Raw genomic sequence first — 27,538 nt, 5'->3', positions numbered from 1 at the left:
ACAGATCTCTGCACTGCACAGTGTTATGACTCTATATAATATATATAACTGTTATAAAAATAAATTGTTTTAACCACCATAGGTTTTGAGTTTTGATATACAAGGGAGTGAAAGAGTGGTTGACTCACTGACCAATATTCAGACCAACAGCAATGACCTTGTAGGCATGAAAATTGATTGTGCCTGTTATTTTTATAGTTTCAACTTATATGTTTTGGATGTGGTACCCATCAGTCATACAATAGAAGTTAATGGAGGGCTAGTTTTCCAGCTGAGATGCATTGTTCATCAGTTATTTTATTGTGTAAAGATTTTTTTTTTTGGTTTTGTTAGCATTTCTCAAAATGAAGACATCACCCTGTTGCTTCCTTTCACAGATGATGTTGTTGAGGATAAACACGCTGCAAGTGATTTTTCCATCAGCATTCCACTCCTTCCACCATCTGCCACTATGAGAAAGCTTTAGCTCTGTGTGTGCTGGAAAAGTAGCTGTAAAGTTCTTCCTGTTTTGTGCCTTAAAGCAATTCCATTTGTGCCATAAAGCAATCCAGCAGATTCCCTGCAAAATGATCTCACACAATGTAAAATGCAGTGTAGAGGCTTCCAATCTATTTGTCTTGTTTGTTTCTGGAAATGAATGTCCTAAAATGAATGTGTTAATGATTTATTGATCTTAATGCTACATGCAGCAGCTTTAAGAAAAAGCCCTCTACTTCTGCACACAAAAATTGCATGCGTAGGAGGGCCTCCACCCCCAAAAAGGTCTGCACTGTCCTGGGTGGCCTTCAGGTGGATAAGGCATATTTCTTCTGCTTTATTTTGTACTTAATTTCTCCAAATAATATCCACAGTTTGAAATCATCTTTACAGATTATTAGCACTGAATCAGTGAATTAAGCACATACAAGTCAAAGCACCCAGGAAGAATAGGAAGACTCATAGCTGAATATATGAAGTAGAGGGAGAAAGATCCAATTCAGTGCTTCATAAAGTGAGTTAAAGTTGATCTGGTACCAGAAAAGTAAAGTTGATAAAGTTTCTCAATTCCCTTCTGATGATTAATTGAAAAGGCTCCCTTGTGAGAAAGCCTCCATTCTTCCAATCAAATAGTTTTGTCCTTTGCTAACTTTTGACTATGCCATGCCTCGGATTGATGTGGATCAATTTTCCCCTCTGAGCAAGCTGAACGAGAGCGCAATCAGTATTCAGCATTTAAAAAAAACGAGAGAGCGAGCCCGCCGTTCACGTTGCCAACAAATCCCTAGACCCGTCCTCAAGGGCTGACGCTCCAGCACCGACTGAACTCTGACAGAACTGCGGTTTGTGTATTGATGAAGCAGACATGACAGAAATCACTGAGTTCTGCTATATAGCACAGAACCCTGGAGGAATTTCCTGGAGCATGAAAGGTACATCTACACAAGTCTGCTCCGTGTTATTGATCTATTATGAATGTCAGTTTCCGCTTTAGCTGTAAGTCATGCTGAGCTGGAGGTTTATTGTGCATGGCTATCTCACACATACAGTATTTATAATGTATAATATTTGTCAGGCAATACATAGAGATTTTAGTTATTCAACTCACAACCCAGTCACACAGCAAATGATTGAATTAATGTACAGTGTCTATGATACATGATATTGTATTCCATGCATACACATTGGGCCCATAATGCCACCTGTATATATGAACAGATTAGCTCACACACCTTTACAGACGCTCCTGCAGGAATGAGGTTTCCACAACAGGTTCAGGGAGAATTTGAATAGGATTTTCATATTATCACACAGTGAGTCCTGTAGTTATCTATAATGAAGTCTGACCAACTCATCAACCCGTGCCCGACATTTACACAGGAGGAAAATGAATTAGACTTGCAAAGTTGCAATTACACTCCTTTGCCCGGAAGCCACAATTAAGAAAGAGGCATTAAGGCGCCCCGAGTGATGGAAATGTAAATATGTAAATAATATACCCATTTCACAAAAGCTTTTCATTTTGATTATGTCTTCTGGCTTCTGGGGAACCCAGGTGAACTGAGCAGAAAACTTGTTTTTCCTGTCTTCCCTTTTGTCTTTCCAATGTCTCTTCCAACTCCACAAAAGAGAGCTCTAATAAAAGAGTCTCATATTCCTAGGCTGATCCATTAATTATAAGCCAATCTGATGACTCCTTTATTTGCCACTTGCTTCAGACTTCAGACTCATCAATTATTCAGAAATGTCGCAGTTAGTCAAAAAAGATACCAAATAAGAAGAGTAGGAGAGGAAAACCTATTTATTATTCAAAGCTTATGTTGTAATGAATTAAAAACAAGTCCTGAACAACGGCTTTGTGCATTATCGCTTCTGGTTGAGTTAGCGATGAGGGGTCAAGGTTGGGATATCTTTACTGAAAGAAACATAAATTAGATAGACGACGTGAGCTACAACAGGCTGCATGCTTTTAGGGAAGACCTGTCAAATGCTCCAGCAGAGAAAAACTGATCCCATGTCCATAATTGTTTTTGTGCACCACTTTGGCAGCATCTATCCAACTGGCACGTTAATGAGCCCCGTGCCCTAATGGTGGACACTAATGTTACTGCAGGCTTATGAGATCTCCATTTAAATTCCATTGGAAACAGAAAACGGTTCGAAAACACTGAGGGTGATGGACTGTTATGCTCGGCGTCTTCAAGGGTGTCGCAATGTTAAGCGATATTAGATGCCTGCTGACTGTTGATGCATTAGATCTAGGTTGATTTGACTGCCATAATGACACTGCTCATCCATACTTGGGGAGCTGCCCTTGAAGGGGAAAACAATATGGATGTTCTGAGGTATGACACACATGCCGATGATAGAGCGCTGTAGTCATTCACATGCTGAAAGGAAAGCCTGCCTTTCATTTCCAAGGTAAACAAACACGTAGCTGACAGGGCTCTTAGCTCTTAGCTCCAATTGTTGGTCTTCAGCAGCGCTACTAGGTAAATAACAGTGCGTTGTGTGCATAATTTACCTCTATGGTATTAACATACACACGCACACAGCACCATTCCTTTTTAGGATTAAGTGTAAGAGGAGCTGCGGAGCAAGTTTTAATGCGTAAACAGCAGAATGCCTCGCTGCATAATCAATGATGTGTGGGTGTATTACTGCTATGTACAAAAAGTACCGACTGTATTGTGATTGCTCAGTGTCTCTTTTGACACTACAGTGTTTAGCAGTAACAGTGTCTCTCAGGAAATAATGGGCCTTTTTACGGATTCTCCATCAGCTCCAAACAGAGTAGAGAGCCATGTTTCCCTGGCTCTGGAAGACTTTTGGCAATTTATTTGAAGCATAGACTTCATTACGGGCTGGGTTCTAGTCCAAGGTACAAGACTGAATCAAGACTCATGAATTCTAAAACAAAATTCAGAATGCAATTATCTGCTATTTGATTATTTATATCGCATAATCGATCAAATGTGTGGAACCACGCAGTACCCAGCCTAAGGTGAAGCCTGTATCTTTCAAATAACTGAAAATTCTCTTTACACCGGGGCAATCGTGACGCGTCTCCACTCCACACACACACTCCAGGGGCTGTTAGCAGACAAAGCTCACAAATCACTCATGAGTTGTGTGTAAGGACTTTTCTTTCTTTTACCCTCACCCCTCCACTTAACGGGTTTGTGCTCTTTACCAATGTCATTGGTCTCTAATAAGCTTTGAAAAAGACACATAATGTCAGTGGCTTATCGCTGCACCAAAGAGGGCAGATGTCTGGGAGCTAGAACCATATTGATTTGTGGTGTCTTTGTCTTGTTATTCAGTACGACTCATTTTCATTACTAGCTAGGCCATGAGCCTTAATAGCCTGCATGAAAATGTTCAGGGATTCAATTTTCAGCCCTTCAGAATAACTAACTGAATTAATTAATTATAATCAAACCATATTAGTTGCAGTGTCTTGGGGGTAACGTGTTGAGAGTACTGGGATACTTTTGGCAACTGCAGTAAATTATCGCGTAATTAGTAACCATTATAAGTTACTTTTAAAAAAAATGTCAACATTTTAAAATGTTGTTACTTTTATATTTCTTTCATATTATTTCATATTTTATTAGCACAATTTTTTTGAAGTATAAAAAAAGTTAAATTCCTGTGGCATCTCATGCAGACATGCTGATAATTGGGGAAAAAACAAACAAAATAAAAACATATTCTAAGTGCGTTTGATATTAATAGGACTATTTTACTGTTAAAACCAGAGCAATAGTCTTGCATTGCATTTTAAAAGTAGAAGGCACTTGGAGAGCACCAACCCTGAACAATTGTCTAACTAAAGTAAAGTAATGCAAATAAAAAATAACTAATTTTAAAAGTAACTTCACAACACTGATTAATTGCCCTTTGATAACAGTCCTATGCAATGCTATTAATATGAAAAGCAACAGGCAGTCTTCAGCATATACACGTTTATTGAAAACACCCTAAACAAGAGTGCAGCACAACTGATGCAGAACAGCACAACACACACCTCCACTTAGAACAGAGAGTAACACACACACACACACACATACCCAACTGCTTCGGTAGCACTGTCCAAACTGACAGCAAGTCCGTTGAAGCATAAATTCATTGAACTGAACTCGGGATATATTTTGTCGTTCAAACGCCTGCTGCTGCATAATGTAGGATTGTTCATTTGCATATAATAAGGAATAATGTAATAATATCTATCTTCTGATCACAAGGTATATCTATTTAATATGAATATCCTCAAACCTTGATGTGCTGAGAATGGCGGATGGCTTGCACTTGTGGTCTGGAGTTTCCTTCACAGCCACAAACACAGGCTCCAATGATCAAACTTTCATAAGATACATTGGGCTCCTTTGTTGTCTTCATTGACAAATTTCACACAGCTGCAGTCCTTTATTGTACATAAAGTATATAAACAGCAAAACACGATTCAAAGAGTTCTCAAGGCCAGACATGCTTATCCATAGAAAATAGTCTTTTCTCACAAATGGAACTGGCATGCCATAGACAATGATAAGTAAGCTTCTCTTTTTTTTTTCTCCAAAGACAACTACTCATTACATATTTATTTGTTTTTGTTTGCCTTCAATCCTTGGAATGGTAAAATGACTGAAAAAACATACTTCAAAGAGTAAAAAGCACTGGGTTGCCCTTGAGCATTTGATTTGAAAAACAAAAAAAAAATATGCATCAGTAACAATTTTATACAGTTGAATCATTTTTTTAAACTTCTGATACCCTTTTTTTTCTGTAGAAAATGATCGAAGAGTTTCATTTCAAAATGAGACATCCACCATTTGAAAAAAAGTGTCACCTACTCCTACAAATTTATAGCACCAAATGACAAAAAAATGGAACAATTTCAAGAAACAGTGGGTAACTTAAGTTGGTTGATAACATGGCAATACTTTTACAGACAGGATACTCCATAATTTTTTTTTCCTCTAGAAATGGATCAATAGTGTTCTGGAAATGAACTCTTCAAATGTTTGCCATCTAACATGAGAAAAACAAATGGCAAAGTAGAAACATCTGGTGGCTCAGTGAGGCAACCGTAGGTCTATAGAACATAATGTGTGTGACAATCATTTCATGCCAAATCTGCCTCTAGATCACAAAATGGTAGAGTTACAGATTTCCAGTCCCATGTCGAAAGACTAGTCTCCTCTGGAACCAGGTAACAGGTTACAAGTTACTCTCCAGTCAGAGTCCCGTCGAGTCCCGTCAGTCTGATGCCCAGAGTCCAGCACCTATTCAAGGGCCTTCCATTGAAGATGACAGGAAGTTCACTCCTCATGCAGTTTTGTGTTGTATTGCACCAGTGTGGAATAGACCTTACCATACTGGAGGCTCAAATACACTGAACACACATATACATGCACACACACACACATCTCACACACACACACAGACACACTTTTAAGAAGCTGCCAATGAGTTGCGCTAGTGATAGAGGCTTGATTGGGACTGATTTGAATAAATGATGTTGAAAAGAGTTTTAAACAAAGAGACACTTTCCTGTCCTTCGTAACAGCCATGAGCCTAATTGTGCTCAGAATTACAGGAAGGCCAGCTGAGCGCTTGCAGGGTACGGCTGACTTCTCTCTCCTGATGCTTGTTAGCATTACAAAGTCATTACTTCTTACCATTCTGAAGTCTGTTGACAGTGGAGACAGACAAATGTAAAAGTTGGCATGACTAACGTCATGACAAGATAATGAAACTACAAAACAGAATTTTAGATTTGGCTTACTGGTGATTTCAAAACATGCCGTTTAGATGTGCATCTTAATTTATCTCCCCCGCTTTTCAGTGTGTATTATCTATAGTCTTTGTCTCCCTATGCTGTAGCTTGGTTGGGTCAGAGGTGAGCTGAGGTTGCACTTCATCCCATTAATGTCACAGCAATGATACAAAAAAAAACAGTAACCAAGGATACAAAATTATATATCAGTTCCAACAGAACTGAAAAGAGGCTACAAATTGCTTGCTTGATAGAGAAGCTGTTATTTGGATATGTGTCTTGTCTCCCATAATAGAATATAATAGTGTGCATACAATCTGAGCAGAAGAAAGCTACAAATCTTTGGTGTCTGCTACATTTCAATATGGTCTCCCTATATTAAGGCTTGGAATACGAAGAAATAATGAAACATAAATGGATTAATATTTCAAAAACACCCTCCCGGTTCAGGCCCTCTCCTGAATACTAGATTGTCTATTTGTGAGGCTACAGTGCGCTGAAAGCCATTTGCAATGCTTGAGCTGGCTGTGGGTCACCTCATATGGTCCTAATGTCCTCACAAGCAGCACTGGCTAACCTCCCATAATGAGGATTAATGCAGGATCAGATTGGAGTTTATGCCTGCTCAGACACACTTCCACCATGCCAATTCCACCTGCCTGTTATTGATTGCACTCATTGAGCTACAATTTGGGCCCAAATCCCTGGTACAACCTCTGGGCACATATGTTAAATACAGAGATTATGAAAAATAAAGTTTAATAGTGATAGAGAGGGGGAGAGATAGAGCCGGTAGAGGGGCGAGACAATATGCAGCGAGGCAGGACTACACTGGAAAACTACACAGGCCCCAGAGAAGGGAATAATAAAAAATGGTGGAATGGAGAAGAGTAAGAACCAGGTTGGGGAACACTGAACATTGTCCTTGTCATGGACCAGCGCTTCTCTCCAAGAATGTATTGGTTCTATATTCATCATTATGTAGCCATGGACAACCAGGAATTCTGAAAAGCAAGAGGAGGGGACAATAATGTGCCATATGTCCTTGAGTCTTACACCAAGTGTCAGACCTCCACTGGAAATGCAGCTTACAACTAAACATCTAAAAGAAAAACTTGCAGAATGGCATTGGATTTCTGCCGCCACTTTCTATTGAATCCCATTAATTATTTAGAACTGTGACATCTGACACACTGTAATGTATTTAATAGTTCAATTGCTGTGACATTTCATGGGATTTTATTGGGTCTGCCCACCTCCCTTTCCGAACCCCCTTGAGAGCCCAACATCAAACGCACTGCAGCATCAAAATACTGGCTAACCCCATTTCCCACTAAGCAGAGGAGAAAACTCACCAAATCTTCCTTCACTTCATTTCACAGCCATTAAGACTTTCCTTAAACAAAGACCTTTTTTCCTCAAGTTTTCAACATGTTTTCGCCTCTTCCCTCTCAGCAGTGGTGTCCCATATTCTTAGACTCCTCTCATACATCAAATCTAAATATAGACTAGCACGGCTGCTGATTCAAATAAACGGAAGAGGATGTAGGTGGTAGAGAGAGAGAGGGAGAGAGAGAGAGAGAGAGACAGTAGAGAGATGGGTGAGGTGCATTACTGTCCACTGGAATGTATACAAGTGCTAGTCAGTCAGTCATTGGGAATGGGTAGGGGGGCTTGGCGGCTGGGCGAGGGTGGCGGGGAGGGGGTCTGGGTGGGCACTAGTCATACGGGCCCCTCGGTCAGACCCTCCAGGGGGAGGGTGGTGGCGTTGTCGGTGGGCTGGGGATCATCCTGGGGATGCGAGGGGATGTGGGTGGCGGCGGCCAGACTGGCATAAGGCAGGTGGCAGTCCATGTGCAGGAACGGCGGGTAGTGCTGCCGGTAGCAGACGTAGGCAAACAGCAACCCAATTACTCCCCCGGCAAAGGCGTCTGTAAAGTACAAATGCATATGCGTATTTTAGGGTATGCATCCGTGGGTAATTTTAGCTCATGTGGAGGAAGTGGAACCAACACCTGCTCTTACAAATGGATTTGGCATTATTTACTGTAGTGTATTCCTGGTAAGCATTCTTTGTGCTTGGCTAGTTGAGAGGGTGATGAAAGCAAACTGAAAGCCAGTGCTATAATCTGTTCTGCTGAGCATCGGGCTAACATCTCTGCTCTGACAGTTTGGACAGACCGTCTCTGTCACTTTGTCAACAGTCCCACAGTATACCTGCCCCCTTTCAGCTATAATACGTCACATAGTATCACACTGCCTTGGTGAATATTAAGGCTATATTGCTGGGTGTAGATCAAAATGACATGAACAAGAGGTTTCCATTATACCAAAATCATATTTTTCCATATGTCATACCGTACTATCCATACTGTCTCCTTCTGGGAGCATTGGAATACAATATAACATCGATTTCTACCAGTCTGAAACTCCACAATGCATGGGCTTGCTTTGTGAATTTTTCATTGACTTCTGTCAACTGAATTTAACAGTGTGTGACTTGATGCAATATATTTGTAGGGTGGCCTCAGCAAGACAGAGATTGGAAGCCCAGCCTCTCCTCCCTGAGGACAGAGCGCTCCTCCAAAGTGCATAGGGAGCGTGAGTATATTAGTATCCATCAAGCATGCCTCAGCAGCCAGGCTAATGGGGGCTCCCAGCTTGTGTTTACTCTGAGTGCAGATTGGGGCCCCTCAAGTTTAATGGGCTGCACTGCTGCTGCTTACTTACAGTCTGTCTGCTGCTGGAGAGGAGGAGGAGGAGGGGACTATGTGTAGACTAAGAGGGACCCAGAAGGTGGTCATTTTTGTGTTTGAAATTGTGTGTTGTGCTTTTGATGTAAATGAATCCTGATGGTTAGGGAGGTGTCTGTTGTGTACTCGCCCTGCTCCCCAGGAACATATGGTTCTCCAGAAGTAATTAACAGTATGACAGAATTGTCATCATATTACCACATCTTCTCTCCCCCACCCACATATCTGCCACCCTCCATCCCTCCAAGCCTCCCTCCAAGCCTCCCTCCAGTTCCTTCTGATTCAATATGAGAAACAGAAGGTTGTAATTATTCTTTTCTTCCCAGGCTGCTATCTCTTATGCTACCTCACTGTCATCTGAGGCAGCTTTCAGGAAATCAAATCCACTCATCACCCTTTCGCTCACAGAAACAGCCTTATTAGCAAGACCTTCCACACTGCCACCATGAAACTTGGATAGACAAGCTAGACCTACTGTACTTTCTTGTACTTTTTGGGCCATTCCTTAGTTTGTTGTTGATTACATTGCAAATTTGTGTGATTAAAACAACATGGCTTGTAATGATGTGTGCATCACCCAGAGTTCACATTATAAACTATAATAGCATAGTAACGACAAAAGTGTGTATCGAACCTGGTGTGATTCAAACAGACTTCTGTACAGCAATCCTTCAAAGGCTGACATAAGCAGATTTAACACTCTATGTATGTTGAGTAGGCTTATGATTCATTTCAAAGTAGCTTTGCCTAAGCTTGCAAAATAAAATCCAGTCTAGACTCCATCTCCTGTTGTGTTTGAGTTGTGAGACTGACCTTGCCAGTGGTGTTTGTAGTCACAGGTCCGGGACAGTGCAATCATCATTGCACTGTAGAGGGGCAAAACCATGGCACAGAGGCGCCAGCTACGCCCCCGGCCCTGCTCCGTAAAACACTGCAGCTTCCCCGCCAGGTAGAAGGAGGTGAAGCCAAGGCCAGAGAATGCAACTGACAGGGAGGGAAAGTGGCAGAGAAAGACAAAGAAAGGAAGAGTAAGAGAGGGAGAATAATAGATCACAGACTTGAATGCTTCATGCAGCATTCCCATTAAAAACGCTCGTCCTTTTAAGTCACTGCAAAATGTCCTCTTGCATATCAGCAGGGATCAAAACCGGGACTTGTACGGTATACACTCCAACATAAGAGATGTATAGAGTCTAAGGCAATGATATGTATTTGATGCACAGTCTTCAGTCTGCCATGCAGCTCCTCTCTGCACAGTTCTTCCAATGGCTGCTGCCTACATACAAGAGCAAGTGGAAGCAGCCACCGTAACACAAAGCAGCAAGCACAGGTTGCTACCGGAAAGCCTGAGGCCACACTGAAAACTAAAGTCCTGTGTGAAAAAACAATGGCAATTCAGCCGCTGGCCCAGCTGCGCTCAAGGGGGTCTGTCTCTTAGTTGATGGTGGTGAGTATAAAAGCAGCAGCGGCGGTCTAATTGTATGAATTAAAGGCGCTGTGATGGAGCTGTAGAGGGTGGTGCTGAGACAGGGTCATTAGTTTACTGCCGCAGCAGGCCAAACAGCACCCATCAGCACCCATCAGCTGCCCATTTGTCACTCGACCCCGAAACTGGCCACGAATACTAAGGAAGCCGAGACACGTGTGCAGCCTGTAGAGAGAGGAAGAAAGGAAGGATGGTGGGAAGACAGGGCAGAGAGAGAAAGTAAAGCCGTCCTGATGGCTGTCCTGCTGATAGACAACAGGAGTTGGCTCCATTAACAATTTAACATTTCCATTAGGAAATATAGACCATGTAGTGGTGGTAGGTACTGATGGTGTCTGATATCAATATAATTTAGAATTAGCTTCAGTGAGAATTAAGAACGGGCACCAGGTAACAGACAGCATCAACAGGTCTCATCTGAAGGAGTGAGTTCTCAGCATGTTTGAATTTAAACCCACACAATGAGCACAGGAGGTGACTTTATGCAAAATAATATATTTATTACTAAACTAAAGCACACTCAATAATCAGGTAAATACAAGTGAATATAGTACAGTATGTACAAGAGGTATACCTATGAATTGTGATGAATCAATGGCAATAGGAGTAGATGATCATGTGAATATGCAATACTGATAATTAAACCAACATTTCAGCAGACACAATCATGGAAGATGAGCAGTGGAAGACATGATTCAGCAACAATGGCAATAAAGGGGCAACAGTATAACTATCTGGAAAACCTAAATGAATCCCTGAATAACTGAATGGTTACAATAACTATAGGGAGCCGTAATAAAGTGTTGGATATGTGTGTGAAAGTGGAATAGCTATGTGTGATGTATGATATGATGCCCAGCGGACAATGATCAGTACATACGACACCAGCGGAGGTCCGGAGGGAGATGAAGCACGCTGAGGCCGGGAGGCTGTGAGGAGTCTCGGCTCGACGAGGTGCTGAAGGTTGAAGATCCGACGTCTGTTCAGTTGATCTCAGCAGGCCGCAACAGAGTGAAGCACGCAGGCTGGAGCACGCAGGCTGCTGGACAGGGCTGTGGGTCTCTCAAGGCTAACGCCGACCCACTCTGGAGGTTCCGATGATTCTTCAGAGTTAAACTCAGCAGGATAGCTGATAGCGAGGGTGTAGCAGGCAGGACACACAGACACACGTGCTGGTGTGTGTGTGTATTTGTCAGGCAGATAGGCAGGCAGCAAGGCTCTCTTCACTGTTTCGGATGAAACAGGCTTTCTATTTGGCTTGTGGTGATGATGCAGTTGAGTCTGTCTTTGGAGACAAACTTTGGAACAAAGTTGTTGTCAGACTCGTGTCGCGACCACGTAAAGTGCATGAAATACGCATTGGAAATGTGTGTGTTTGGTTTTTTTGTAATCAGTTGAGGGGTGTGTGTGTGGGCTGGCATGTCTAGTGTTACGACTCATTACATATGCATGAAACCCTAATTTTGGTTCCCAGATCTATCCAATATAATTGACCGTCATAACATTAACATTATTAAACTCTGCACAAATTCCTGAACACTTTAATATCAAACATGGCTATCTAAGCCCCATGTAAAGATAAAGAAATTGAATAATGCAAATAACTATTACATAAAACATCCCAATTACACATAAAATTAGACATATACATTAGAGTCCACCACAATGTGATACCCAAGGTTTCATGAGTCTGTATCAAAGATTTCTCCTGATTTTGGATACATTCCAATGTGTCTCCTTTAGACTCTCTGTCTCTTTGGGGATTAACAAAGACAGGGCTGAGTGTTGGAGTTGTATGGTTATTTACCAGGACTGTTCCTTGATGCCAGCTTTTAGGGGTAGAAATGAGGTAATTTACGTTGAGGTCAGTGCCCTTTCCTTTCGATCTCACAGTCTTCCCCCACCATACTGATCTGTTATCAGGGAGGAGGCTCACACAAAATGCACAGGGCCTTTCCAGATGTGAGATGACAATGATGGTGTGGGTGCAGTTACTACAACCAATATACTGGACAGCTGGTATATCAGGCAGATATTGGCATTTTATTAAAAATTGGACAGTCAGTGTCATTTACCTCTGATATGATGGATATGATGTAGTTTGTTTGATGGCATTTTCATTATGAAATTCATCAGTGCTACACTGGTTGTCTATGTGAAGCCCTTAACCTGAACTGATTCCAATGCAACAAAACCATGCTTGAATGTGTTTCCTTGTTGCTGTTGTTACTAACCATTCTTCTTCGTCTTCTTCTTAATATTGTCCTGGGTTTTGATAGAGAGTTTTAATGTCCCATGATGGAATAAATGTTGTTTCAGAGGCATTTATATCCTGCCAAGAATTACATTTTGGGGGTACCACTGAATATTATTATTAATATTCATATTTGTTGGCATGAAAATAGGTAAATTTAAAGATACTGAATATCAGCACAAAATATTGACTATCCACTGCTTCAGTCCAGAAGTATCAGTGTTGGTTTCAGCCTCTAAAAAGCCATATTGGTCGAACCCTGTTTTCCATTACTTGTTTTGATTCCATAGCACTTTCACAGTAGCACCTTGGGAGGAGTAGAGAAAGCTTTGCTTATAAAAAATGAATAATACTGCAGGTACTCTGTTTGTTTTGCTTTTAAGAATATAGTCCTTAAGCGACACCTTACATGCTACTCAAGCAGTGTGCATCGCCTCTTGCTGATTTAATCCAATGGATAATGGATAATATGATATGACACCATGCCATATGACATTACACAATATCATAAAATAGCATATGATACCACACAGTAGCATAGCATATCAAGCCATACCGTATCATGCCCTACCCTATCCTTTGGGGCAATTCATTTTAGGGAAATTCAATTTTGCACACACCATAGTTATACACAATGAACATAATCAAAAGATAGCAGGACAAAATTAGCAGTGTACAGTGCAAAGCCAGAGAGAATGAAAAATTGAAGAATGGTATGTTAAAAAATGGAGCATAATTCTACACTCCAAAATGTCTTCATTAAATATCACAATATCATCTTAGTAAAATTAGCACTTTTACAGGACTGATTTTACAGTTCAATGACTTGGGACAAAAAGCTGTTCCTGCTCCTTCTGTTTGTGGAACTTGTCGGACGATGCAGGCGGTGACCAAGACAGAGAATTGTGAATGATCTGTGACTAGAGAGTGTGTATAGTCATCTTTGATGCTGTAGACTTTGGCTTATGGCCTGTTGGTTACAGAATGGCATCACAGATGTGAAGGAATGTGCCAATTAAACTTACATCAAAACAAAGTAGCACATAAACCTCTGCATGTTTCATAGGGGAAAAGGGTTCAATGTAGAGGAGCAATAAACTTCCATGAGTTATTCCCTTAATGTTCTACATACACATCCAATATGTTATGTTTGCATTGACAAAGTGAGTCAACAGCTTGAGAACTGCACTAAAGGCGATGGTGATATGCATAATACATGAGCCGGGACATATGTGTCTCTGTCACTACCCACACACACTTTTATGTGTAACATTAACATAATGAATTAACCCACTATATTTGCATCAGTAGGGTTATGCAAAGGATGACAATACTAGGTTTACATAGTAACCACTGAAGGATGCTCCTCAGGAGGCAGCAGACGTCCCACACAGGTCACAGGACAGAGAGGAGGCCAAGGAAGGGAGAAACATCACGGTAATGATTCCACTTTATGCATTTTAAAAGCTTTGAAAAGTAATTCCTTCGAGACAAACAGAGATGCCTAATGATAGTGGGGGGCAACGAGTACAGTGCGGTTGCTTATTTAATCTTCAAACAAGCACAAGGTTTGTTCAAAAGTTTCTAGAGAATAAAAACAGACTAAAGTGCTCAAAAATGTCACAAACTTAGTAAAGTACTACAATTAAATGAGGAAACTGATTTCAGACCGTTTTTGTGAATTTAACTTTTTGTGAAGTTGATATAATGTAATTGAATGTGTACATGTAATACTAATACCCCCATATTTATGCTGTATGTTTAACTGATGGGAGTGTAATTGAGCATGATTTGTGTGTCTAAAGTAGATGCACTCAGGCTCACATCCTCTCTCCAGCCACGCCCTGAAGAAGACCCTGTGCGGTCGAAACCAGTCTGTTTTTATGTCCTAATTTGAAATAAATGCTTTTTAACTTTATCCTCCTTCTCTGCACAAGAGTGCTTGAAGAAAGCCTTGTATACCTCTTTTGTTAAAAAAAAAATCCCTGGAGCCAAGTGCAGTAATTCTGACTGTACTAAAAAGAAGCAAATGGGTAATCTGATTTCTGTAAAGATGGCAGAATGCAGACAAAAAGCAGAAAACGAAGGAAGATGGATTTCATGATTTCATCACAACGATATCTGATAAATACTAAAACAGTCATTCCACTGAAGGCATATTATAAAGGCGTACCAAAGCCAAGAGTGAAGAAAATAACAATCATCCATCTGTCAGATGCAACTCTATGAATTCATATGAAATGTGCTGCCATGTTGAGTATCTTAAAACCCCCATGTAACTGAAATAGCGATCTGTACATTTAGATTGAGGTGCAGAGGTTAATGTGACATTTATCATTGCTCCTGCAGGGCAATCTTGTTTCGTGATTAGACGACTTACTGGCCGTAACACTAATGTGGCTGCCGCAGAACCGGAGTGGATTACTGCACGGCTCATCACCGGCCGCAAAGACATGAATATAGAAACGAGTTTGACTAATCACATGTAGTTATACACACAAGAGAAAAGATAAGACAAAAAACAGAGAGAGTTAAATTTGTATGATTTTATTTTCGCACATGTGCATGTGTGTGTGAGAGAGAGGGGCTGATTCCCTGACATGGGGAGGGAAGAGGAGTCCTTGCATTTTAGTAAAGACAACTGTCAAGCGTGCTGATATGTAAATGTTTTTATACTGAATTTCAGTTTAATGAAGATTTTATAGTGTTTCATAAACAACCTATTGCATGTTTATTACCTGTGAAAAGCTATATTGGTAGCTGTTCAGTTGAAACTGCAATGGCTTTAACAAATGAATCAGTGAAGGAGACATTTTAAACTGGAGATTTATTATTTCAAAGTACAGGTGTTATAACTGTGCACTTCACAGGATGGGCTTGGGATAAATACATGGCCTCTGCAGACACTAGGCTAATCATTTTGATAACAGCAGACCCTTCAACTTAATTTCTGTTAGAAAAAGTCTGCCTACCTTTGAATTATCTGACTACACATTGACACCAATTACCTAAGCACACACTGACAGTAGAGGTTGTGTGTTCTGTCTCCCAGAATTATCCTCCATCCGAACATTATCTCCTCTCTCTCTTACTCTTGTTGTGACCTCTGACCCCTGTAGGCACCAGTGGGAGACCCCCTTGACTCCTGGCAGGAGCGTTGCATATTAACCAGCCACTTGGGTACTGAGGCTTTTCCTCTATTAACATGCAACTGCCTCTCAGGAACTCATTATTCGCAAGGTGCTCCCCAACCTCTTTGAGTACTCAACTGACTGAAGCATGGCCAGCTGAGATCTCTGTAATAGAAAGCAACTGAGAGCACGCTTTGTCGAGGTGCAAATCTCTCTAGGTACTGAACTAATATGATGAACATGCCAAACTACGCTAAATGCAATATGAATATGTATTGTATAAATGAAAAATAGTGTGCCGACAGACACAGAGCTGCGATTAGTGCTGTCTCACAGGATTCAAATTGGGTATTGAAAAAGAGAACGAAAATGGCAAGTTGGCAGATCGTTTTAAAAGTGCATATTAATTGATCATTTCTAATGGCTTAATATGCACAGGGAATGTGCAACGTGAGGTGAATATAAATAAGAAGGAGACGATTTCATATATTCCAGCTAATGCTTGGGACCTGCTTGCTTTATTCTTGTCTTTATTGGTGCACTGGGTCTAGGTGGGTTTCTATTCATCTGTTTGTTTTTCTCTTTCTGGGGCCTGTCTCTTCCAATTTCCGTTACTCACACTTACCTACGAGGAGAAAAAAAATAAATCTAATCTCAGAAAATCTGAGCAGCTTTGAAATGCAATAATATTTCATGTGGTTTAAAAAGGCTGTCATCAAACACAGTAGCTTAGATTCACAATTTTGCCCTGGATGATTCTGGAGGCTTGGTTTGGGTGATATTTTCAGCATGCAGATCATGCGATCTCGTCCTTTTGGGAGAGTTAAGTGGTCTGTAAATGCGTAGCAGTTTCTTTTAACTATTGTCAGTGTCACAGGCTTCATACAAGCCAGAAGCAATGCAAAAGGGACAGTCGCATTATGTCCAGATGTCATTCTGAACGAGACTAAGTCCACTCTAACCATGCTGTATTCATCTGGGTAGACGCTCTGCGACATGCGGGGTCCAACAGGAGTTGTACTGGTGAAAGGGGACGCAGACAGGAAATTGGATTTCTTTTCCTCTCTAGACGTGGTGGCATATGGGTGCTCCCCGTGTCCCCGTCATACGGCTCTCTCAATCACAGTCTGACTCACAGCGCAACACCATAAGGCCATTAGAGCTGGCTCACAGATGAATGCAATGCATAGACAGCGGTGCAGTGAATTACAGAGCAATCTCCCTCTCTTCCATTTCTAATGGGATACGGCTAGCACTTCAAAGAGCCACTTTCTTAAAGCAGGTGTCTGAGAAGCTGTAAGTATGCAACTTTAATGTTATGCTCAAACATCAATTTTAAATGAGACTGGGCCATGAAATTGTGTCCTTCTTGAACGTCAATAAACATTTCCACTACACCGTCTCCTACCCAAAATTGCATATGGACCACACGTTCACCCATCCAATGTCCATAATAATCCATCCAATATACCCAATATCCAATATGCTATAATATTTTCAGAAAGTCCAAGTAATCCCATGTCTGATTTGATGCCTTGTCAGTGAGTTCAAGCTGATCACACTCTGGGTGGGATTACAAGTAAACACACCCATGCATACACCATGGACAAGCTGAAAAAAAAAGACAGAAAAAGTTTCTTCACTTGTTCTCTCTCTCTCCCTCTCTCTGTCTCCCTCCCTCTCTCTCTCTCTCACACACACACAAAGAAGGAAGAAGGAGATCATTCTTCCTGATACTGCAGGCTCAATGTGAGGTGCAATGCTTTGATCCTACTCAAATGCACCTTCTACATGGATTACAAAACATATTATCAGTTTAATTAGAATATAAAAAATGAATGGAATTTCAAAATGAGTTTAGGGTGTTTATAGCACCAAGGATTGTCACTTTTTGGGAAATCTTTCCAATTAAATGTTTCACTTGGATGCAATCATTTCCTTATTTACTCATTTCTCCAGCGCTTTCTGTTCTCATGAATTCTGCATAATTATCTTGTTTACTGTCAGTGCGTCTGGTGTGGAAACGTAATGGGAATATTGAACAAAAGGAAACAATAGTGCAACATAAATCCTGAAGCAGCAGAAACAATACGGAATATCAAATAGCATGCACACAGTTGAAGCACTATTTAGTCAGTGCAGAGCTTATTGCAGAATATATAGACTTATATTTTCTAATTTTCCTTAAAATAGAGCAGGAAGCCCACCTTTACTCCACTGTAAGCATTTTAGTGTTATTAGATTGTGTAATAGTATACAGTGATTAGAGACAGGAAAGTAGGGAGAAAAGCAACTTCAAAGCATAAGCCAGCATATGAGCCCATGCAGTTAAGGGCATGTATTATGTACAATGACAGAAAGCCCATTAACTCTTACGTTTTCTCAAAAATATCTCTTCTTAAATGCAGTCTTTGCATTCCTGTTTGACTCCCCATATTTAATTCACCACCACTAACATCTTTGTGGCCCACAATACACCCCACGCACACTACCCAACACTAATCTGTTGGACAACAGAAAAACGTGTGAATTATTTAAGACAGCGCTGGGCTCAAAACAGCTTGGAAAGCAATATGGTCTAAAAGAAGTCCTGCATTGGTTCACACAGCTGAACACTCAGGATGAAGTTAGATGAGGCTGAAACAGTGGGAGTGCATCCAACACTGCTAAACCAAGTGAACAGGATCGAATATACTTGACTCAATAAACCCAACTCATAAGCTACTCTAAACACTGCCTCAGGATGTGTAAATTGAATGATAACTCCTCGCGACATACTGTAATTAGTGGATACCTTTGAAGAGAGGCAGCAACAAGATTATCACTTCGAATTGTGAAATTGTCCAATTAACACCTTGTACATGCTCCAAGGCGCGCAGAGTGGATTATTTCCTAGTTGGTGGAATGTTCTGCAAAACTTCCAGATCAAGCTCAGTAAATAGCTACAGTTGTATGCAGTTTTAATGAGTTAGCGTGCAAGTTCTGATATCTGTTGGCATTGTGTTGTCAGTGCTGGCAGCAGTCTACTTGGACTGGTGACTGTTACTCACAGGAGGAATGGCTGCTGGGGAAGCTCTTGCGTCCCTCGGAGACCAGATCTGGCTCTCCAGTGCACAACATCTTAGCATTCATCTGGCCGTCTGGGAAACAGCGCTGGAAATAATCCGGCCTGGGCCTGGAAAACAAATAAAACACAAAAGATGGTTCCTTTGTCCTCGGTGAGAAGACTTCCATATACTTGACAAAAAATGCTTTTCCTCCTGGGTATATTCATGAATACAACATGAGATGGTGTTTTCGACTGCTTGGCCATAAATTTCGTGCGTCTAAGCTGGAAAATGTGAAATGGAGTCTGCGGAGCCAGCAACGGAACATTTAGCATCAGTGATAGAGCCAGTTTAACTGCTTGAGTTTGTTTATCGTACCTGCCAACAATCAACTTGATAGTATTTGTGAAGACTCCATTCAGGGCCAGAGCCAGCGACACCGCTGCAGGAGAAGGATTGACAAACAGACAAATTTGCATCTTACAAAGATGTCAGTGGCATCAGCATTATTGTTGAGGTGGAACAGACAAGGTTGACACAGCATTTACAACCCATTCAATTCACAAATAAAGTAAGATTTATGGGAGAAATGCTGCCTGCCAAGTGTTCAACTCTATTATACCATCCATGCAATAAAAGTTCTGGTATGTTGCCCACTCTTCTGACATAATGTACAACTAAAACAGCCAATTACAGGATCCGTGGACTTTGGGAATCTCTGAGGCAACAGGATGGATAGGAGTCTTGTCAGGATTCATGTATGAAACTGCCTCTCATCATTTCTCAATAGCTACAGTAGCAAGATAGCAGATACCCCAGGGTTCGCAGAGTCGCACACACAGAGACAAACACACACGCTCATACACACAGGAAGTTCCCCAGTAGACCCTTTCATCTATAGCTGGATTGCATCCCTGCTGCAGCCAAACACACTGGAGCTCTGATTTGCTCTACTGCTCCTGTGGTGCCTCACATTCCGTATTCGTAACTCTGTTCCGTCCCTACAGTAGATCCAGCTGAGTGTGAGCGGTAATTCAAAAAGGAGTAACCAGAATGAGGCAAAAGTTGTCCTCATTAGCCTGCAAACATCTATCAAATGTGTTTAATAGGGAGGGAAAAGTCTGTGAAATGTCCTTTCAGTGGAGATGGCAAAGAGACAGCAACTAGTTAGAGCCTATCCTCACTGTGCCTAAATGTTGCTTCATTAAAGCATAAATCCTCAGTTAAACTTCGTTAATAGTGAGAATCTGGTCTACAGTTGGTTGACAGGTAGGTGTAACTATACATCCATTTAATTAGTTATATAGCAAACCGCTGGGGCTCATCATTAGTCGGAGTGCCTGCCCCCATGGGCTAATCCCAGTAGTCTGTGGGCCAATTGAATTCACCCCACGCTCCCAGCACTCTGCTGTATTATCTTGCTGGCCTGCTGAGAGGAGCACAGCGTCAACGTTATTTAACAGCTTGTTAATTTGGGCAAACTCCACACAGATCAGATGAAAGCCCAGAATGAGACATGTTCCGTTTCACCAGTTCAATTAGCTTGTAAACTGAAGCAAAAATTGGACGCCAATTTGCAATGTGTTCCCTTTCTCAGACCCCTCTCTCTAAGAGGAGGCTGAGCACTATAGGCTCCATCATGACGGATTGAAAAGTAAATTGCATTATTATTATGGTCTGAGAAGGTAAATTGCACCCTCAGTGCTCTATAGAGTATAAAAAAAAAATATAGAAGTCCACTCTCAGGCACCGGTCACATTCCCTGTCTGCTACAGATGGGGCAGCAGCCCAAGTGCTCTACCTGCATGTGGAGGGAGGATGCTGTAGACTCAGTCTCTGCCCACAGCAAACAATGGCGCAGTTGTGTGCCATGAAATCTTGTGCTCAGTAGATGAATAATATTCTTTATGCTATGTAGCCACAATAAAAAATAATCACTGTAGAATAATCTACATGTCATTCTTTCAGAGCAGTCTGCTAGCAAAGATAATAAAACTTTCAAAATAGCTTCATTGTATCCCTGCTGATAGGAATCATGCAATTAAACTGCAGGAGTTGGGGACTGATAAAGGGTTATTAGACAACTGTACTAATGGAACGCTATGTTCCCTTAACTCCAAAGGAAACGAAGAGGTGGGGAGATGGAAGAATGTACTGTATCAAAAGTTAAATGCACTATATTAGCAAAACTAAGTCCCTTTGATATTACACAGGCATACATCTAACTCAGTAGCCTTAATTTATGCCAGCTCAGTTATATCTGTATGAAAGTTTGTTTCATGTATTTAAAATTATAGGACCCTGGGGACAACTTTGAACTTACTCAATCAGTGGGAGATGGGGACAGCCACTTATCACTGATGTGATTTGTAGCTTGAGAAAATTGAGAATTTGATGAAAACAGTCTATAGGTAGCTTGGGAGCCATGCAATGTTCAAATTTATGATCATGCAGAAACTTGTTGGAATAATAAGCTCCTTTCTCTGGTGTTTTTGTTGTTGTTGTTGTTCTTCTTCTTCTGACTGATGATGTTTTCCTGTACAGCAATAAAGCCTTGTAGCACTGCTGCTCTGCGGGCTGTAATGGGCTTGTTAAGTGCTATGCAGGACTGTAATCTCTACACTGATGCACTGAGCCACCCTCTCTCCACCCTCTTCATCTCTCTGTGTCTCTTTAATTGGATTTGTGTTAAACTTTCTTAATGCTCTCTGATGTGCCTCAGCCTCTGCAGGCCTCCCAACCCAAGGGAGATGGCAAATGGGAAAAATCAACATGAAAGCAACGCTCAGATTGCTGGTTGAGACTTAAACAAATAGCATGAAATTTTAACTGGATGTAAATACTCATAGCTGCTGCAATTAAGATTAGTTTGTGCCGTGCCGTATTGACTATAACAACAGAAACAGATAATTGAATGATCTGCACCATTAAACACAAATTCACCAATAAAGTGGAACTGGATGAACAATTATACCTGGCTTCCAGGCATAATGGGGGAAAGATGGGAGATATTTAAGAGCTGTTGGTAGTTATACCAATTGGTAGTTATTTAAAAAATAATTATTATACACCAGCAGCATCTAGGCGCATTAATCACCATAATAATCATAGTAATCATGTAGATGTCATCATCTACTGACCCCTTATTTACTTTTCAAAAGCAGGTTCAAAGATTGTGACCAACAGCAAAAAGGCATCACTAAACATTTCAAGTAACTGGCTACACATACCTAAACATGCCTCCTTGATCTCCGTCTTGTCCGTCCTCCGAATTATCTTCACCACAAATATCACTGCCAAAGGGGTAAGGAAGGAAATTGCCTGAGAGGAAATAAAGACAAGACAAATTTACAGTTATTACACTGATATTAGCTAGAGCATTCCATGGGGTCTGTTTTCCAGGTTTGTCGTAAAATGACTTCTCCTGCCTCGGGGAATGACATGGAGCTATCCATTATGTTAATTTTAACAAGGCAAACTAAGATGCCAAACAAGGCTCTTTATTGTTCTCTGGGGGTTCCTGTGCAGGAAAGACTTTTGCCCCTCACTTGATAGGAGATTTGGGCCTCCTCACCACCTAGGTAATTATTCATGGCCCAGAAAGTATTAATTACTTTCTGGCCAAATTCAATATTTTTTCTTTGCCTTAAGCAACAGTGATAGTGAAAATAAAGGGGGGCTTTCCATTCTATCATTATGCCACACATATTGAATTTCCCAGGACTGCCATGCATCAGTTCAGCTGTCTGCACATCAGTATATCTCTGCCAATTATAAACTCATTCTGCACCTCACTATCCCAATCTATCCTCACTATCCACTTTGAAGTAGCTGGACTCATATTTGTAATCACACTCTGATTCACACTCATGCTTACACTCTTAGTTGCTGCCTGAATCAGAATCAACCACAATTTATTCAGTAAGGACAGGAGTTTGTCTAGGTGGCATTAGATGGATTAATGGATACATGGGTTAAGTAGCAGTTGACAGTTGATTACAGTCAAATGGTCAGCTTACAACTAGACTTCCATAGCACACACTGTAGCTACTGGCACACATAGTGCAAGAACAGGACCTCACAAACAGGGCAAAGGGACAGTGCAAGACATGACAGACAGTAAACTTCTGGGCAGTGCAGGGTTGTGTGTTCAATACGGTTGTATTGGTATGGTTGCAATTGGACTGATACTTGGATCCACACAAGTTCCTCACACTTACAGTATATGTGACAATATGTGACATTTGGACTATTTGCACTCACTGTCAGACTCCAACCAAGAGTGGTGGATACTCTGAGCAACGCAGAAACAGGCAACTTAGAGAGACAGGGTCAAATTAAAAATGTTTCCTGGCAACAATGTGATTAAAGCAACAATGCAGAGGCAACTCAACAGTTGCCAAAAAGTTAGCCTGTGTATCACTGCCCTTAAGACACCTCAGTCACAGAAGTTCAGATCAGTTCATCACTGAAGTTGGGAGGGAGTGTGCAATGGGTCCATTCCTCCACACAGGCTCAGAATTCATGCAGGTGGCAACAACTAGCCTGAGTAGGAAGTAGGAAGACATCGTTGGCTCAACGTTGGTGGGGTTGTCGGTATTTGGCCACTGTTGGCTTACCTGGGAGCTTTCTTTTATCATCTCCTGACAGCATTTTCACTTCGCCCTTCAAACAGCTAAAATTACACATTGACATCCTCAGAGTATAATACAGTTGTCAAGAGATGTGAAGAGTCACATTTAGATGAGGAAACCGGTAGTTATTGGATTTGAGTTGCCATGGAAACACATTTCAGTCTCCAAAAAGATCTTTAAGGATTGATGTAAATGGTCACACGTATAGTATTATGGCACAACTTTACCCACTATAGCGTATATGTACATGGAATGGGCAAAAGATACTTGCAGTACTGACAACAATAATATATTAGTAAAACCAACACATTTTGTCACATGGCCTTCATCAGGGTTCGTAAAACAACTCAAAAGAATATATGAATTAAAAAAAACAACAACCAATAGAGGATTTTCATGCAAATATACCATACAGGGTACAGGACATAAGAGTGATACCTATCAACTGGAACTGAACCATTCTTATCTAATCTATTAATTCCATTCTTATTCTATTAGCTAATCTTAGTATGTTTTTTGCATATGCTTTTGTATGATTGTTTTACAAACTTTTTTACGACTATCTAATTGTTCTCAGTACTGCAAGTGTTACTGGTATCTCTTCTTTTCCAAAGGTCACGTCTCTAAGGGTGTTAAAATGTTTAACGGAGGTGAGTACACATCTCTACCTGCCTAAATCTCATTAAACAATTGATGCCTCTCACAAAGCGCCAGTCTGGAAGATGGACTAAGCTCACATGTGCGGCTCTTAGGGAGATTCTCACTGCCGATGCTGTGTCAACCAGTTAAGTAAATTCTCAACAATCATATTCAATACAACCAGTTTCAGTTATTTTCTGAATGATTAGTTACATTCTGAATCCAGCTTCCTGAGTTGCTCATTTTCCTTTTCATTTACTAATTACATGACATTTGAACTTGCTGATGTATGCGAACAGCCAGGGTTTCCTCTGAGGATGCAGCTTTCATTTTCAGGCACCGAGGTCTCTGATTTGACTTGCTAATTTGTGGGCTGTATGCTGTTAGCCTGTGTTTACACACACCCAAGTGAGTAATGTAACCTTTCACTGCTGTTATTGATCACGAAGTTTAGGATTGTAAGATTATTGGTCCAGACAACAATGGATTCAGGATAGCAGACCCAAGACAGCCTTACCAGTCCCGTGCATCACAACATTCACAGATAATGAGCGAATTCAAGTCAAAATGAACAGGAGTGACTCTTGAGGCTGGATCCAAGCTAATATATCTTAATGAAGGTCACAGTGAGTCATCATGTAGCTTCATGGAAATGCTCTCCATGGCCTATTTTTAATGCCCAGATAAATTTCCCACACCTCAGGGCCATTGCTAGACAGATGACATTGAAGGAGAGTGACTGCTGGATGTCAGCACCGCCAGCACTTTCCCCAAGAGGCATATGGGCAGGAGGCCTTTATCTTCCACTGATATTTTAGTGGCCTGTCATCATCGAAGATCCATGGGCAATGAAGTTAATGACATCTGTCAACATTTTTTATGAAGCACATAGTAAAAAGGAAATGGAAATAATGGACTGCAGTTGATAGCCCATGAGCTTATCTATTGCTGTTGGCTGGCACCTCAGCACTTCAGGTGATTGGCACAGGAACTTTAATTGTATAGGCGTTGTATAGGCGTGTGTGTGTGTGTGTGTGTGGGTGGGTGGGTGTGTGTGTGTGTGTGCGTTTACTGGCTGGCAAGTGGCGTTTGAAGTCCACTGGAAGGATGTTTAGCCGACTGATGCACTTTCAAATTCTTAAACCTCACAAATTGTTTGTTGTTGAGCAATTCAAAGCTCACATTTCATTTGTGAGCAAATCCGGTTCTTTTCATGTTTTAAACCTGTTATGTTTATCCATGTATAAAGGATGAAGGATTTTCAAACTGGGCCTTATTTTCTTAGTTTTTGCCATCATGACAATTGACTGTGTTCAAAATTTCATCACTTATTTCACTGTAGAGCTTTCCACTTGTAGAGCTGCTGAATACACACTGAAAGGGCCAAAGCTTTTTGAACCCAAAAATCGATTAAAACACGTTCTTTCAACACAATAACTCTCACACTGCAGTTAAACATGTATTTAAATAGCTGCGATTGAACAATTCTCACAACATTTCAGTTATAATAGTCCATTTGATACTTTTTTAGCATTTCTCACACACTTGCTTGTTTACTCTGCTGGCCGCTGGTCTTCTGCCACGCTTTTCATATCAGAAGAAGTGCTGGAACGGCATTTTGTTGCTTCAGCTTGAAAGCGTTATTTACATGTTTTACCCACGCACACATCTAAAATCATCACAAATAGTAAAATCTTATATCTAATAACTAAATATCTAAAACTGCAGTATATGCAAGTTTCAGGTAATGAATAATCAGAAATTGGATGTTATTGTGATGAAAGGACATATTTTAAGTGCTTCTTTCTATTCAGCCCATGGTGAGTAATGGCTTAATGACAGCTTGATGTGGTGGACAAAGACTTTATTAGATATCCATAGTATAGTGTTCTACCAATCGCCAATGCCATCATCAGCATCATCATCCCATTTCTTCCCTGGACAAGCATAATGGTAAACACATTAAGAAGGCATCCACATTATAGCTGTTTAAAAAAGTCATTGTGCTTGATAGGGCAGCACATTCTGCTGAGCCTGCCAGCCTCTACAGTTTTAGTTGGTTCATATCACATTTTATACATTCAGCAACAGGGCAGTTGCAACTGTCAAACATATTGGGAACTCACAAAATTATCATATTAAAATTGTTTCCCAAATAGATGATGTCATAAGAAGTTCTAATTTTGTTGTTCTTGTTAAAAGAACAGCTGACTTTTGAACACGTGGAAATCTGTGGTGGCAGACAGCACAATTTGAAATATATATCTATATCTATATCTAGATATAGATATATATCTTTACAACAGCTGTTTTTGCTGTTGGTGTTGTCATAGTATATCATCATCTCTCCTTGAAAATGAGACCATCTACTGTCTGCCATCTAAGTCTGAAAGCAGCATATGACTCAAAACAATATTACATTTAAAATGAACACTGGGAAGCCTAGTATATTGTAACTGTATTTCTGCCAATGACTGTTGCTCATTTTTGCAGAGAATTGCATTGAGAATGAAATCAGTACAGATGCTCCAATATGTGGTGGATCCAAGTGTCTGCAGAGAGATTTTTTGGGGTTATTTGCTTGTTGTTTACAGCATGTGTCGTTGGCAGAAATATCATCAGCCCATGTTGTATTGGTGAGAACTGAATCACAACCCTGCGCTGCCCAGCTCTGTCCATGAGGAGAGGATATTTACATCCAAAACTACTAATCATCCCAGTCCCATAATGCACTTCACCTCAGCAGTGGAAACAAGAGGCTTTACAGTATTGATCATCCTAAATTTCTGCATTACACAGATTACTAAGAATTAAGTAGAGGATGTGTGCCCCTTTTGACCAATAAGCTACACCTCAATAGTGATCAAGTCTTTAGTGGTGATCAAGGGTGTGATATGAGGAATGGGTAATTAGACAGGTACTTACGAACATGACCCTTTTGGGGATGTGGTCTGACTCCACCAGAGGATTCTTGTAGAGCCAAAGCTCCTCTGGTTGAATCACTCTCTCAAAGGGCTCCAGGAACTCTGTAAATCTGCGGCAGAACAGAACAAACATACAATGTCTAGTAACTCATTTTGCATTTACATTTAGGCATTTGGCAGATGCATTTATCCAGTGCAATTTACACTGTGTGACCAGGTGTTTGATTGGATTTTCTGTCGTGGGCACTGAACTTCTGCCATAACTCTCCATTTACCTTGTTTTTGTATCCAAACTTTCATTTCACCATAATGTCAGCATTCAAATATTTAAATCAAAACTCATCAACAGCAGTGTGTGCAATGTGTATTTGATTATGCTTGCATGGAGTTTTGGAAAGACTAAATGTGTTTTTT

General features: G+C 40.8%; 1 protein-coding gene across 1 annotated transcript in view; it reads right to left on the bottom strand.

Moving 5' to 3' along the window:
• Positions 1 to 7,978: 7,978 nt before the first annotated feature.
• plpp4 (phospholipid phosphatase 4) overlaps positions 7,979 to 27,538 on the bottom strand; it is a 39,994-nt gene continuing 20,434 nt past the window's right edge. The window contains exons 2-7 of the mRNA XM_071519642.1: positions 27,126 to 27,234; positions 22,158 to 22,248; positions 19,306 to 19,369; positions 18,931 to 19,055; positions 9,823 to 9,993; positions 7,979 to 8,187 (exon numbers count right to left, since the gene is read on the bottom strand). Coding sequence (XP_071375743.1) covers positions 7,979 to 8,187; positions 9,823 to 9,993; positions 18,931 to 19,055; positions 19,306 to 19,369; positions 22,158 to 22,248; positions 27,126 to 27,234 — 769 coding nt within the window. The remainder of the gene's footprint in view (positions 8,188 to 9,822; positions 9,994 to 18,930; positions 19,056 to 19,305; positions 19,370 to 22,157; positions 22,249 to 27,125; positions 27,235 to 27,538) is intronic.

Source organism: Centroberyx affinis, unplaced genomic scaffold, assembly GCF_046629955.1.
Source record: "Centroberyx affinis isolate AG114_WGS23_722 - 3 ecotype Tasmania unplaced genomic scaffold, CSIRO-AGI_Caff_v1 ptg000718l_1, whole genome shotgun sequence".
Classification (NCBI taxonomy): Eukaryota; Metazoa; Chordata; class Actinopteri; order Beryciformes; family Berycidae; genus Centroberyx; species Centroberyx affinis.
Note: the sequence above shows the minus strand (reverse complement) of the source record. Positions and strands in the feature narration are given on the sequence as shown.